The sequence below is a fragment of the Lepus europaeus genome, chromosome 1 (assembly GCF_033115175.1).
Source record: "Lepus europaeus isolate LE1 chromosome 1, mLepTim1.pri, whole genome shotgun sequence".
NCBI classification, from domain to species: Eukaryota; Metazoa; Chordata; class Mammalia; order Lagomorpha; family Leporidae; genus Lepus; species Lepus europaeus.
Window position 1 is genome coordinate 177,186,816 of NC_084827.1, and position 15,567 is coordinate 177,202,382.

The following is a 15,567-nucleotide window of genomic DNA, read 5'->3' on the forward strand; positions in this document are numbered from 1 at the left end:
TGAATGGCTGCAGGGGAGGAGCCCAGAGCTCTGTGTTGGTCTCTTGGGGGTGGCAGGAACTCGACTGCTGAGCTGTCACCTCCGGCTCCTAGGGGGCGTCAGCAGTACTGAGCCCTCCCCTCTGTCTCCTAGGGCGCGTCAGCTATACTGAGCCCTCACCTCCGGCTCCTAGGGGGCGTCAGCAGTACTGAGCCCTCACCTCCGGCTCCTAGGGTGCGTCAGCTGTACTGAGCCCTCCCCTCTGTCTCCTAGGGCGCGTCAGCAGTACTGAGCCCTCACCTCCGGCTCCTAGGGCGCGTCAGCAGTACTGAGCCCTCCCCTCTGTCTCCTAGGGGGCGTCAGCTGTACTGAGCCCTCCCCTCTGTCTCCTAGGGGGCGTCAGCAGTACTGAGCCCTCCCTTCTGTCTCCTAGGGGGCGTCAGCTGTACTGAGCCCTCCCCTCTGTCTCCTAGGGCGCGTCAGCAGTACTGAGCCCTCCCCTCTGTCTCCTAGGGCGCGTCAGCAGTACTGAGCCCTCCCCTCTGTCTCCTAGGGGGCGTCAGCAGTACTGAGCCCTCCCCTCTGTCTCCTAGGGGGCGTCAGCAGTACTGAGCCCTCCCCTCTGTCTCCTAGGGGGCGTCAGCAGTACTGAGCCCTCCCCTCTGTCTCCTAGGGCGCGTCAGCAGTACTGAGCCCTCCCCTCTGCCTCCTAGGGGGCGTCAGCAGTACTGAGCCCTCCCCTCTGTCTCCTAGGGCGCGTCAGCAGTACTGAGCCCTCCCCTCTGTCTCCTAGGGCGCGTCAGCAGTACTGAGCCCTCCCCTCTGCCTCCTAGGGGGCGTCAGCAGTACTGAGCCCTCCCCTCTGTCTCCTAGGGCGCGTCAGCAGTACTGAGCCCTCCCCTCTGTCTCCTAGGGCGCGTCAGCAGTACTGAGCCCTCCCCTCCGCCTCCTAGGGGGCGTCAGCAGTACTGAGCCCTCCCCTCTGTCTCCTAGGGGGCGTCAGCAGTACTGAGCCCTCCCCTCTGTCTCCTAGGGGGCGTCAGCAGTACTGAGCCCTCCCCTCTGTCTCCTAGGGGGCGTCAGCAGTACTGAGCCCTCCCCTCTGCCTTCTAGGGGGCGTCAGCTGTACTGAGCCCTCCCCTCTGCCTCCTAGGGGGCGTTAGCAGTACTGAGCCCTCCCCTCTGTCTCCTAGGGGGCGTCAGCTGTACTGAGCCCTCCCCTCTGCCTTCTAGGGGGCGTCAGCTGTACTGAGCCCTCCCCTCTGTCTCCTAGGGGGCGTCAGCAGTACTGAGCCCTCCCCTCTGCCTCCTAGGGGGCGTTAGCAGGAAGCTGGATTAGAAGGGAGTATCTTGGATTGGAGTCTGTGCTCTGAGATAGGGTGAGTTTCCACGCAGCAGCGTAACTTGTTGTGCCACAACATGTGGTCCTGTCCAGGCTTTTATTTTCAAAATACTCATTAAGGTGTAAAGTACTAAGGAGAAACTGAGAGCTGTGGCAAAAACTGTGAGATAGGTAAAGAAGGTCCTTATTTTAAGAATCTTTAGGGGTTGATGTGGCACAGCTGATGAAGCTGCTGCCTGTGACATGGGCATCCCTTATGAGCGCCAGGTGGAGTCCTGGTTACTCCACTCCTGATCCAGCTCCCTGCTTCATGTGCCTAGGAAAGCAGCAGCAGAGTACTCAAGTGCTTGGGCCCCTGTCACTTCTATGGGAGAACCAGATAGAATTCCAGGCTCCTGGCTTTCTCCTGGTCCACCCTCTGCCATTCCACCTTTTGGGAAGTGAACCAGTGGATGGAAGATGATCTCCACCCCTGCCGACAACTCTGCCTTTCAAATAAGTAAATGAACTTTTAATTTAAAAAAAACAAACAAATAAACTTTGATGTATTGCATGGTGATGTAGGTACCATTATAAGGGATTAAAACAAAGTAAAATTTTAATATATTAAACTGCATTCAAATCTCATTGCTCTGAGGCTAAACGAGAAAATCCTTGATTTGGTCCCCAGTGCCCTGCATGCTTCTTCTTGTGCATGCCTCCTTTCCCCAGCACACAGAAACAGACGGTGAGTTCTAGTGTAAGGATGGATTTATTGCCTTGCTCACTATGTTATAAAGAGGAATTCAGATATCTCATTCTGTGACCTCACTGAGAGGAAGATAAACAAAACCTATTCTGTAACTTTCTAGCCTGTATTTAGTTCTGGACTGATTGTATGGAGATATTTTTCTCTTTAACAGGTTTCTCCAGATATAAAAATCTTGTGAAAATACGGAAAAGAATGGCAGCAGAAACACAGACACTGAACTTTGGGCCTGAATGGTGAGTTTTAAAAATCACATCGTCTTCAGTAGTGGATGACTAATTTAGAAGGAAGGTCTTTTTGTACAGGTGCTGGGTGGTTTATAAATGGGCATGTTTTTGAGATTTTGTTTTATGTGCCTAGTTGAAAACAATGCGCCTAGTCTACGAATAAATTATATATGGTAAATGACTATTCTGTACTTTGATAATTTTTTTTTGCTCATTTATGTAATAATAATGTCATTAAAAGTCCCCACAGTCCCAACACCCTAGAAAGTTATGTTTGGGTTTCTTATCTATGTTCATAAACAATTTTATGTAATTGTAACATTTTTTGTGTTCATATATTTTCTGCTACAGTGCTATTTTGTGATTGCTATTCATAGGCTCATTTGAAGAGTAGATTTGAATAGATTTTGAAATACTATTTGAATTTTATTTTACCAATTGGCTAGGCAGGTAGTCTAGAATTATACTGGCTATTAGCAGTAGCCTATCTAGGATTGAGTTAGCATTTGCCATAATAACAATTAATTGACCTTTGAGTCTCTTACAGATGTGTTTGGACCCCGAATATGGAATTCTCATGGAATTCTCATGGAATTTTGAGATCCATCACATTATAGTGTGACTTTTCCCCTCTCTTCTTCCTTTCCCCCCAAAGTTGGTGATTGAAGATCCTCTCTTCAGTGGTGTGAATAATGATAGTCATTTTTCCATTCAGACCTCAAATAATCCCTTTGGTAATGTTGTAGACAGAACCTAACAGAGATAAATTGGATTAGCGTCTTAAATACTCATGAATGTTCAGGTGATAGTGGTTTGGTAAATGATACAGACTTCCTATAGTAACTTTCTATTTAAGGACTCTTATTAAATTGCCCTATTGAATCTATTTTTTATATGTAATTATTAAATTTTCTTAATCCTTTATAGCTAACATTTAGAGACCCAGGAGAAGTCACTATTTGAAGTTCTGAGACCTATTACAACTCCCACATATTGAGAGTTTATTTTGAAATTGTTGACATAAATAATATTGTACCTACCTGTTTTATTTTATGTTTTCAAAATAATTTTCATATTAATACATTTCTAGAAAAATTAGAATTGCAGATAAGTCAGAAAACATCACCATGATTTCACCATCCATGGTAACCATTGTAAATATCTTGATATATCTTTCCAGTTGTTTCTATGTATCTTATTTTGTATATGTACATTTATTTTCATAAACGTGAGTTCATTCTGTACATTTCAGTTTTGTAAACTGCTTTTGAAAAATAACCAGAATATTTTCTATCAATAAATGTTTTCTATTCTGTTAAATGGTTGCATTGTATGGATGTAACATCATTATTTAACTAGTCCTCTAAGTGTAACACATAGAGGCTGTTTTTGATTATATTTCACGTGAACATTTTTATACCTAAGTATTATTCACATTTTACTAACTTCTTTTACCAGATGAATTTAAATTCATGTAAACTTTGTTGTGTGTAGCTCTTCTGCCTTTATTTAGAATTTGTAACTGCTTTTCTTGTATTTTTATATACTCACATGTCTTTTTGTAAAACATGATTAAAATTATCAACTAATTTTACTAAGGTTTTTTTTAAAGCATCCCTCTTTTAATAGGTAACAAACAGACAATACCAGGAATTTAGCCAAAACAAATGAAGAAAAGAAATGGTCATATTCTAGAATTAATTTGCATGTATCTTGATGCCCTGCATCCTGGGTTGGCAAACTGTGGCCTGTGGGACTATAAATAAAGTTTTTGTAGGTGAAGTTTCTTGGAATACAGACCCCTTGTTTCTGTGTTATCTGACTCTAGTTGTCCTACTCGGGCAAGGTTAAGAGTTGCATCAGGCCATCTGCAGTATTTTTCTCTGACCCTTTACAGAAGAAGTGTGCTGGCTTCTCTCCTACACCACAGCTTTCCACACAGTCACCTCACTGTGTCATTGACCCAGCGTGTCAGCTGCATCTTATACATCCTCTTCATTGCTACTCTGAAGCTGTGTTTGAAGGGATTTCATTGGATCAGCCAGTGTTTCATACAACATTTAAATTGAGATGGCTCAGCAGAAGCAGGCTCCTGTCTACCCTCTCGTAATTGTTGCCTCTGGTACCCTGCGGCCTTAGAGCTTAGGAGCCTTCCTTTAATTATCTGACATGCTGAGGAGCTGAGGAATGGAGGCCCGTGGAATGCAGAAGCCCTGGCCTAGAAACCTGCAGTATCTATGACTGGATATTGCTGCTGTATTTTCTACATGTAACATTATGTCATTGTGAAACAGGGTCAGGAACTGAGTCCAGAGTACTGGAGAACTCAAGGCATAGTGTGATGACACTGAATCCCTGTGAAACTCTGAACCCACAGAAACAGTGATACTGTGTTTGCTGAGGTCATTTTTATAATGAGAAATGTAAAAAATATTCAATAAGAGATGTGTAAAATGAAGATTCATTCAATTGTGAACCTGGAAGAGCACTGAGGTTGTTGTTGGTACAGACCATGACTTGCTGCAAGCTTGAGCTTTTTAAGGTCTGTGGAATCATTAGGTCTTAGATTACATTTAGAGTAAAGATAAGTACCACACATAATCATCAAAGCAATTAGAGGGTGTGAGAGTTTTAATAGAGAAGTAAATCATTTCTGGGTATAAGACAGCCACTTACAAGCTTTTCCTAAAATACCACCACCTTTCTTGACTTTCTGTACAGTGTCCCCTGCCTACCCCCTTTTCCCTATCTCCTTTCCCTGTTCAATTTTTCTTCATGATGTATGTCAATGTAACATGCTAAATATTTTGACACGCTTTTTTTTTTTTTTTTTTCCTTCTTTATACCCCATCCTCCTACATCTTTAGACTGTGCGCTCCACCGAGGGCAGGTACTTTGGTTTGAAGTTCTGTACAGTCTGTTTACTGCTGTATCTCTAGTGTCTGGCACATAGTTGGGTACTCAATAAATACTTGTTCAATGAATGAATGAATTGTTGGGAAGCAAAATCTTTTGTTTTGCTACAGTAAATGATATATATTTATACCTTTGAACTGTTTTTATTTGTACTAATTATCTTTTTGGCATTAATTTATTAGAACTGGGATTATTCAGTCAAAAGTTTCATTCTTAAGGTTTTGGATGATGTATGACAGGTTAATCACCAGGATTGTGTGAACTGATTTCCATCCTATGCATGTTTCCTTTACTCTTGAGAAAACACTAGGCTCTATATTGATAAAACGTTTTTTGGTGCTAAACCTCTTAGATTTAGGCTTTTTAGAATTTTTTGTTGCTGATCATACTAACAAAAACTGAAAATCTGGAAGAAATCTGTAGTACAGAAGGAAAAAGATAAGAGGTAAATTATCCTTAATCCAACCATCCAAAGAGCCTTTGCTGGTATGTTGGTTTATATCTTACTGTTTGCTTGCAAGTATGTGTCTCTCTTTTTTTCTTTAAAGTTGGGTCTATCTAAAGCCAGGATCCAGGAGCATCTTCTAGGTCTCCCACGTGGGTTCAGGGGCCCAAGGACTTGGGCCATCCTCTACTGCTTTCCCAGGACATAGCAGAGAGTTGGATTGGAAGTGGAGCAGCCGGGCCTCGAACTGGCACCCATATGGGATGCTGGCACTGTAGGCGGTGGCTTTACTTGATAAGCCACAGTGCTGGCCCCTGCAAGTATCTCTTAAGACAGTTTAAAAAACCAAACTCATTATACTTCTTGTATTTGGGACTTTAAAATTGCTTTGTCAAAGTGTACTCAGATAAGGCTAGAGAAAGACTTTATTATGGGGAAAATGCAGATGGTGATCTGGCTTCCTGTGAGAGGAGCCAAGGAACCTGCTCTGGGGTCTGCTCCAAGGTCTCCTCCATTACAGCTCCACAGCTTTCAGTTTTCTCGGGCCTTTTCTTGAAAAATGGAGTTACTTCTGTGCCCCCCTCCCCGTCACTTTGTTTATACCTGTGTTAAAATAGTTACCACTTTGTAGTGTAGTGTATCTCTTTATATATGTGTTTGCCTTAGGAAAGAACCAATTGCATTAAGAAAGGCCCTATATTTCTCAGTTTTGTTACGCACATTATTCGTTGCTCCAGAAGTGGGTACCTAATCAAAGTTTGTTGAATTAAAGCATTCAAGAGAATGCAGACTGAGACTCCTAGCTTATTATACATAATATTTGCCTTATTATGGAAGAATGAGAGAGAGTCTAAAGGATGGACTGCGGGTAATACTTCTGATTTTCAAAAAGAGTAAAAGGTATCTATGGCAACTGGAAAGATAGTGAATTTGATATTACCTGGAAGTGTATTTTAGAAGAAAATTTTAAGATTTGCTCAGAAAATATTTTATTAGATTTTACCATGATCTTTGTCTTGTGTTAGGTGCTGAAGCAACAAAGGTAAATGAAATGGTACCTACTTTGGAATTGTTTAGTGGAGCAGCTAAACAGTTTAACTGACATTTAATAATTTACCACAATATCATAATGCTGCAAGTATAGGATATTTAGCTGCTAATTAATTTTTCCACTTAGCTGTCTTATTGTCATATTTTGCACTTTTCTAAAAGTAATTTCACAAGTTTTGTGCTCTTCTATTTCATCTTCATGCCATATGTGTCCATTCAAGTCAGGAGTCTTGGAGTTACCTTTTTTTTTTTTTAAGGATTTATTTGAGAGGCAGAGTTAACACACAGAGAGAGGGAGAGATAGAGAAAGAGGTCTTCCATCTGCTGGATCACTCCCCAAATAACCGCAACAACCATCAACAGCCATAGCTGGGCCAATGTAAAGCCAGATGCCAGGAGCTTCTTCTGGGTCTCCCATGTAGGTGCAGGGTTCTGAGCACTTGAGCCATCTTTCATTACTTTCCCAGGCCATTAGCAGGGATTTGGATTGGAAGTGGAGCAGCTAGGACTTGAATCGGCAGCGTCCATATGGGATGCTAGCTCTGCAGGCGGATGCTTAACCTACTATGCCACAGCACTGGCCCCTGGAGTTATCCTTGATAATTTCTTTATCCTTGTTTCCAATCCTTTACAACATCATGTCTGTTTATTTCCTAATTGTCTTTAAAATTTTTTATTTATTATTTTAAAAATATTTATTTATTTGAAAGAGAAAGAGAGAGAGAGAGATCTTCCATCTGCTGGTTCACTCCCCAAATGGCTGCAATGGCCTGAGCTGGGCCGATCCAAAGCCAGGAGCCAGGAGCTTTTTCTCAGTCTCCCATTTAGGTGCAGGGGTCTGAGCACTTGGGCCATCTTCTATTGCTTTCCCAGGCCATAGCTGAGAGCTGGATTGGAAGTAGAGCGACAGGGACTTGAACCAGCACCCATATGGGATTCTGGCACTGTAGGCGGTGGCTTTATCAGCTGTGCTGCTACACAGATCCCCAAATTAATCCTTGGATCCGATCCATTCATTTCTCTGAGACCTTGTTAGAAATATAATCCTTTTAGTCATAAAAACCCAGGTTTATATCTTGGTTCTACTGACTGGGCAAGTTTTTTAACCCTTTAGCTTCATTTTTCTTGTTATAATGGAGTTGTTGTGAAGCTTAAATGAGATTAAATGAGCTAATATATGTGTTAAATCCCTAGCTTCAGTTCTCAGAAGATGTTAATTTTGCATCTGTAGGGAAGAGCCCAACTTTACAGAGATCCGATAAGAAGCAGGTTCCTGGAAGGTCCCTTCAGTAGCGGTTGGATCACAACTTTGTGGGCATCTTGTTTTCTTATCTGGTTGTTCAACCTGTCTTATGGGTTGAGCTAAATGACCTTTAAGTCCATAAATAATTGGAAGGAACACAAAGGCCAGCTCTGTAGCAATGATCCTGTCTCTCTGTAAACTAAAGAAATTCAGTCTCCTGGAGAAATGGTTGATTCCAAGTCTTGCAGCAAGAAATAATACAAGATCAGCTTAGAAGATTTTGACATACCAGATGGAGAAGCCACTGTTAAAGACCACTTACGGTCATGTCAAAAGGATCCAGGAGCCAATTTGAATTCAGAATTTCCCATTGGTCAATGCTAAGACAATTTGAACATGGTTGGCTAACTGCAATAAATTGAGATCTGTTAAAGATAACTTGTCACTGTTGGAGGATGCTAGAGAGCCAAGTCATTGTTTTGAAACCTAATAAGAAGAAGGTGTTTAACTTCCTTTCCTTTATGTACTAGACTGTTGGGTAGCTGTACCAGATAGTGTCAGAGGGAAGTGTCTCTGTAGAAATACTGCAGCTAATAAATAGATGAGATGATAGAATGTCATCATTTTGCAAACTTAGTGAGCTTAAGGATTTAAACATTCATTATCAGTAGTTCCTAGGATTGCAAAAGCAACTAGGCAGTGTGTGCCTCTTGCTGGCATCATACATCACCACAGAGGAGGTTTTGCAAGTAGAATGCACATCTCCGTCCCTCTTTATGTATATATATTTTCATTTGAAAGGCAGAGTTAGAGACAGAGACGGATCTTCCATCTGCTGATTCACTTCTCAAATGGCCCCAATGGCTAGGATTGGGCCAGGCCAAAGCCAGGAGCTTCATCTAGGTTTCCCATGTGGGTACAGGGTCCCATGTGTGGACTGTCCTTTGCTGTTTTCCCAAGCACATTAGCAGGGAGCTGGATTGGACGTGGAACAGCCAGGACTCCAGTTGGTGCACATAGGAGATGACTGATGCTCGTATCGCAGGCAGTGGCTTAATCTGCTATGCCACAGTGCCGGCCCCTGGGAGGCACATCTCATTCAGTCTGTACACCTGGTCTGCAGTTTACACGAAATGGAGAGGATGGAGAAACAGTAAATTAGTCGTGGGTAAAACAGAAAAATCTGAACTTTGAAAAAATCCTTAACTTTTAGAGATAATAGGATAAAGTATTTACAGATGAAATAAGGCAACACTTCAAAATGATGTTAAAGACGGCTTTGATGGGGTCATGGAAAGAACAGCATTGGCCATGGATTTTGAGGCTCAGTGAAAGCACATGGAAATTTGTTGTGTTTCTTTCTTTTAATGTGTTCAAATTGTCTATAATAGAAGTTGAAAATATTATGATAGAAACATTGAGGGGAAAAATCCCTATAGTCTTACTTTACTAATGCATACTCTTTTTAGTTAGATTTTCTATGTGTAAAAATATTTTTAGGGACAGGCATTTGGGATACCTCCCATATTGGAGGGCTGGTTTGAGTCCCAGCTCTGCTTCCCATTCCAGCTTTCTGCTGTGTACACCCTTGGAGCCGGCAGGTGATGGCCCAAGTGGTTGGATCCCTGACAACCACCTAGGAGACACAGACTGAATTCTAAGCTACTGGCTGTAGCCAATCCCTACCCTAACTGTTGCCATCATTCGAAGGGTAAACCAGTGGATGAAAGCTCCCTTTGTCTCGCTGCCTTTCAAATAAAAGGAAGATAAACAAAACTTTAAAAAGCATTACTCTGTCAAGTGGGTACTACAAAGATAAGAGCAGAAAATTTCATTTAGCATGCAGGTGCCTTACTTGGGCATGGTATTTAAAAATTTTTAAATTCCATTTTATTTCAACAGCAGAGAGGAGAGAGAGATAAAAATCTTCCATCTGCTGAGCTCACTCCCAAAATACTGCAGTAGCTAGGACTGGGTCAGCCTGAGTCAGAGCTGGATCCTCCCACGTGGTGGCAAGGACCAGAGTACTTGAACTATCACGTGCTGCTTCCCAGGGCGCACATAAGCAGGAATCTGGAATCCGGAGTGGAGCTGGGACTTGAACCCAGGCAGCCACTGTGGGATATGCAGTCCCAAGCAGCATCTTAACTGCCGGGCCAAACACCTGCCCTAATGTGTAAATATTTTGTGGATCTTTACCTTCGTTCTTGTTTTATGAATAAAGCGTAGCAGTTTGGGTGTATATTTTAATGCTCCTGTTGAATTTTTCTTGGGCTAAGCTACTGAATTTATTTGAGTGAAGCATCTTGATCCCTTTCAGCTTTGCTATTTCCTTACTGGGACTTGGCAGCCCCTCCAGATCATCAGCTGTGCCTGACATTTGTTTCCCCCACTTGGCTATTTGACACCATGCTACAGTAGGATATTGTTATTGTTTACAGTTTTTTTTTTTTTTTTTAAGATTTATTTATTTTATGTGAAAGCCGAGTTACAGAGAGGCTGAGGCGGAGAGAGAGAAAGAGAGGTCTTCCATCTGCTGGTTCACTCCCCAGATGGTCACAGTGGCTGGAGCTGTGCTGATCCGAAGCCAGTAGCCAGGAGCCTTTCTGGGTCTCCCACGCAGTTGCAGTCCTTGGGCCATCTTCTACTGCTTTTCCGGGGCAGAGCAGAGAGCTGGATCGGAAATGAAGCAGCTGGGACTTGAACCAGCGCCCATTTGGGATGCCGGCACTGCAGGTGGTGGCTTTACCTGCTGCACCACAGTGCTGCCCTCCTCTCCCCCCCACCCCTTTTAAGATTTAATTATTTATTTGAAGAAGTTAGAGAGAGAGAGAGAGAGAGATGTTGACCACTGATCTGCTCATTCGCTCCCCAGATGACCTCAATGGCCAGCACTGGGCCAGGCTGAAGCTAGGAGTTAGGACCTTCATTTGGGTCTCCTACTTGGGTGGCAGGAGCCTAAACACTTGGGCCATCCTCTGCTACTTTTCCCAGGGCACTAGCAGAGAACTGGATTGGAAGTGGAGCAACTGGGACACAAACTGGCCCCCATATGGATGTTGGCATAGCAGGTGGCAGCTTTACCCACTATGCTACAACACTGGCTCCTCCCCTTTAAAAAACTGATTTATTTTTGTAATGTCTATTCATTTACTTATTTGAAAAGCAGAAAGATGGGTAAAGGGGCTAGAGAATTGAGAGATACCAAGACTTCTTTCATCCTCTGGTTCACTCCCCAAATGCCCACAGCAGTTGGGACTGGACCAGACTGAAGCCAGGAAACTAGAACTCCATCTGGGTCTCCTGTGTAAGTGGCAGAAACTCAATGACTTGAGCCATCATCTGCTGCTTCCCAGGGTGTGTGTGTCAGAAAGTGGATTGGAAGCAGAGTAGCTAAGACTTGAACCAGGCACCCTGATATGATATGGGATGCTGGTGTCCCAAGGGGCAGCTTCACCTGCAGCACCAATCGCTGCCTGCTCCCTACCCCTTTTTTTTAAAAAAATGTATATATAGATATTTAAAAATTAAAGTAGGTTCTTTTTACCCAGTTCTATTCCTTGGAGGCAACATCTGTTTTTAGAGTATAGTCTTTATTTTTTTCTTAGTAGTAAGTACAGTTTTTGTTTTTATTTTTTCTATTTCACTGCATTTTCAAATTCTTTAGATTTTTTATTAATTGCCTTTATTAAAAATATATTAGGTAATATAATAGGTACAATTAAAGTTCCCTTTTTATTTATTTCCCTTTGCAGATACAACCTTATCCTGTTTTGTGTAGCAAACTTTCTATGAAATATTTTAACTATTAGTAAATAACCTTATAAATAACTTAATTGGTTATGCCACATCACTTTTTAATGTAGTTGTTTCAATTTATTTATTTGTTAAAGATTTATTTATTTGAAAGGCTGAGGGAGAGAGATACAGATACATAATCTCCCAACTGTTGGTTCATAGCCCAAGTGGCCACAATTGCCAGCTCTGGGCCAGGCCTGAGCTGGTAACCAGAAACTACATCCCATTCTGTCATGTGGGTGGCAGTCCCAGCACTCAACCATCTTTCACTGCATTCCCAGGCACGTTAGCAGGAAGTTGGATCAGAAGTGGGGCCGCTGGGCCTCAAACCAGTGCTCTGATGTGGGATGTTGGCGTTGCAAATGGTGGCTTGGCCCACTGAACCACAGTGCTAGCTTTGGTTGTTAGAGTATGTAATCTCAAAAGAACTCCTTGAGAATCTCTATTTTTTACATTGTTATCAATATTTGGTATTGTCAGACAATTTTTTTTCAGACATTAATTTTTAAAACATTTATTTATTGAAGTCTCCCATACACTGGTTCATTACTCTTAATGCCTACAGCAGCCGGTACTGGGTCAGTCTGAGGCTGGGAACTCGGAACTCAGTCCAGGTTTTCCTTGTGGGATCTGAGTCCCATCATGCTTACTAGCAGGAAGCTGGGTGGGGACCTGGCACTTGATCCAAGATACAGGCATATCCATTTGATGTACCAAATGCCACCCCTGGACATTCATTTTTAAGAATTAACAGTTGTAAGGTGTTATCTCCCTTTCCTTTTAATCATATGTAACAACTTACAGTTTGGAGAAAGTGTTCTCCTTGCTCTCAAGCTTCTCAGGAATCTGCTGTGATACCTTTTAAATTTAGGAATGGCTCTATGGTTGTCTGGTTGTCACTCAGTGAACTGTTCTGTAAGTGTGCTGTGGACAACAGCTTTTATTGTTGAATCTTTGATATCTTGACATAACGGAATTTCTTCCTGTTTTCCCAAAGAACTCACTTGAAATTTCTTTTGTATGTTATATAAACTAAAACATATGCCCAAGTATTTGATGCTTCACTTTGTATATTCTGTTCTATTCTAGGCTCCGTGCTCTGTCCAGCGGTGGGAGTATTACGTCCCCTCCTCTCTCTCCAGCATTGCCGAAGTATAAATTAGCAGATTATCGTTATGGCAGAGAGGAAATGTTAGCACTTTTCCTTAAAGACAATAAGGTAAGAAAGTCCGGAAAGGTTCATCATTATGCAAGACACTTTGAACTCTGCATTGATGTGTTACGTATCAGAGAATAATACATTCTGATATGTTGTCCTATGCCTTTTCTCTCCACATTACCCATTTTCTACTTTGAGACCTGGTATAGTTACCAGATGATCTTCTAAGTGTAACACACTGTAATTTTTAGAGAAAATTTAATCCTTATAGAATAGGCAGCATAGTGGAAACAGGAGAGTGGTAGCACTTAACACCCTCTCTAACCTCCTTTTCATGTCTATTTTCTAGCACAGTTTCATAGCTAAGAACTGAAGACTTTGTCCTATTTTATTACACCCCTTATCAACTATTTCTTGGAAGGAAGGAGAGGTAGAGCAATTTCTCCTGTTCCTTTCTTTTATGAGTTAAATCTATAATTTTTAATAGGAAAATCTTAAAACGTAGCACATTTGTGTAACTTCTAAGTGAGCAAAACTGCAATGGTATACACTATTATTTGAGTAGTGTGAAATTATATTTTGATTTTTTCAAAATACTTTTTCAATTTTATTCATGCATTGAGAGTCTGAAATTTTAATGATGGTTGTTAGTGACTGACGTGCTTCTCCCTTTTCTTAAGTGTGGAGATTGTTCTCCACTGTGCTGTCTGGAGTAGCAGTTCGTGCTGGATCCAGATGTGGTGGTCTGATGGAGGATGGGAATGGTGGCTGTAGCTTTTCATATTTTGCTCTTTCAAAATGTATAAGTACAACTGAAGCTAATCTTGTCTGAATACGCTTTAATCTGTAATCAACAGTAGAAAAATCAGAATGCTTTTTCTTGGTTTTTCGTTGTTGTATTTGGAAGAAGAGCATTAATCTCATGGTGCTGTGTTTGGTCATTCAGATACCTTCAGACCTTCTGGATAAAGAATTTCTGCCTATCCTGCAGGAGGAGCCCTTGCTGCCATTGGCTCTTGTACCCTTCACAGAAGAAGAACAGGTTTGTTCTATCTGAGCTGCAGGCAAACCCTCGTTCCCTCCTGCAAAGCATGAGTACAGTGAGCCACTCCTTAGGCCCCGAGGGTTACCCTGTGCAGTCATGGGTCTGCTTCCTTGTTAGCACTTCTTGGTGTGCGGATGCCATTCAGTTGCTTAGATTTACCATACATAGTGTGAAGCTGTTGTGTGCTATATAGATAGAAGAATGTTTCTAGATCCTAAGGACAATTAGAATCATCCCTTATAATTTACTTAAGTAGAGAACATAGTTATTTTGGGGATGAGGGAGACGGCCATCTTTGCAGAAAAACAGTTTTTTAGAAGTAATTGTTAGCTTGAAATTTCAGCAGTAATGGGAAATGTAGATTCTCAAATCAAAAGCACTGCTACTCTGCTGTAAACCTAGGTTTTTTATTTTAATTTTATGTTTTTAAGATTTATTTATTTGAAATGCGGAGTTACAGAGAGGCAGAGGCAGAGAGAGAGGGAGAGCGAAGTCTGCCATCCATTGGTTCATTCTCCAGATGGATGCAATGGCCGGAGCTGGGCTGATCTGAAGTCAGGAGCCAGGAGCTTCCTCCAGGTCTCCCATGTGGCTGCAGGGGCCCAAGGACTTGGGCCAATTTCTGCCTTTCCAGGCCACAGCAGAGGGCTGGATCAGAAGTGGAGCAGCTGGAACTTGAACTGGCACCTATATGGGTATGCCACAGCGCCAGCCCCTGTTTGTTTTTTAAATTTTTTTTGGGTGATGTGAGAAAGTAAAACTTCTGATCTGGAAAGTAGCAAATTGTGTTGTCTTTTTTTGTTTGTTTGTTCTAAGATTTATTTATTTATTTTGAAGTCAGAGTTATAGGGAGAGACAGAGAGGGAGAGAAATCTTCAATTCGCTAGTTCACTTCCCAGATGCCTGCAATGGCCAGCATGCGGCCAGGCGAAAGCCAGAAGCCAGGAGCTGTTTCTGCATCTCCCTGGTGCAGGGGCCCAAACATTTAGGCCATTTTCTGCTGCTTTCTCATGCTGTTAGGGAGCTGGATCGGAAGTGGAGCAGCCAGGACATAAACCTGCACCTATGTGGGATGCTGGGATTGCAGGTGGTGGCTTTACCTGCTACGCCACAACACAGGCCCCTGTGTTATCCCTATTAATATTATACTACCCATGTCATAGGAAAATAACCACTAGGTGTTAACAGTGACTGCAGTAAAGTAGGGAAATAAGTGTTTTCTTTTTTTGATGACTGCCCCTTTAAGTGAATTGTGTGTGTGTGTGTGTTTTAAAGATTTATTTCATTTATTTGAAAGAGCTAGAGAGAAGTAGAAAGAGAGAGAGAGAGAGCGGAGAGGAGAGGAGAGGGAGAGGGAGAAAGGTGTCTTCTATCTGCTGGTTGACTTTCCAAATGGCTGCAACTGTTGGAGCTGAGCCAACTTGAAGCCAGGAGCCAGGAGCTTGGAGCTTCTTCCGGTTCTCCCATGTAGGTGCAGGGGCCCAAGGACTTGGGCTATCCTCTGCTGCTTTCCTGGGCACATTAGCAGGGAGCTGGATTGGAAGTGGAGCAGTTGGGACTCAAACCGGCGCCCATTTGGGATGCAGGTGTTGTAGGATAGGGCTTTAACCCGCTA

The 15,567-nt window shown here is 42.4% G+C and overlaps 1 protein-coding gene across 4 annotated transcripts in view; it reads left to right on the top strand.

Annotated features, from left to right (window-relative positions):
• Positions 1–15,567, top strand: part of GIGYF2 (GRB10 interacting GYF protein 2) — a 152,026-nt gene that overhangs the window by 33,176 nt on the left and 103,283 nt on the right. For 3 of the 4 annotated variants that reach the window (XM_062193489.1, XM_062193501.1, XM_062193495.1), the window contains exons 3-5: positions 2,224–2,305; positions 12,838–12,967; positions 13,854–13,949. In XM_062193489.1, the coding sequence (XP_062049473.1) occupies positions 2,265–2,305; positions 12,838–12,967; positions 13,854–13,949 (267 nt within the window). In that variant the 5' untranslated portion in view covers positions 2,224–2,264. Of the gene's footprint in view, positions 1–2,223; positions 2,306–12,837; positions 12,968–13,853; positions 13,950–15,567 lie in introns of those variants that run through there. The other variant, XM_062193509.1, reaches the window with a different exon arrangement.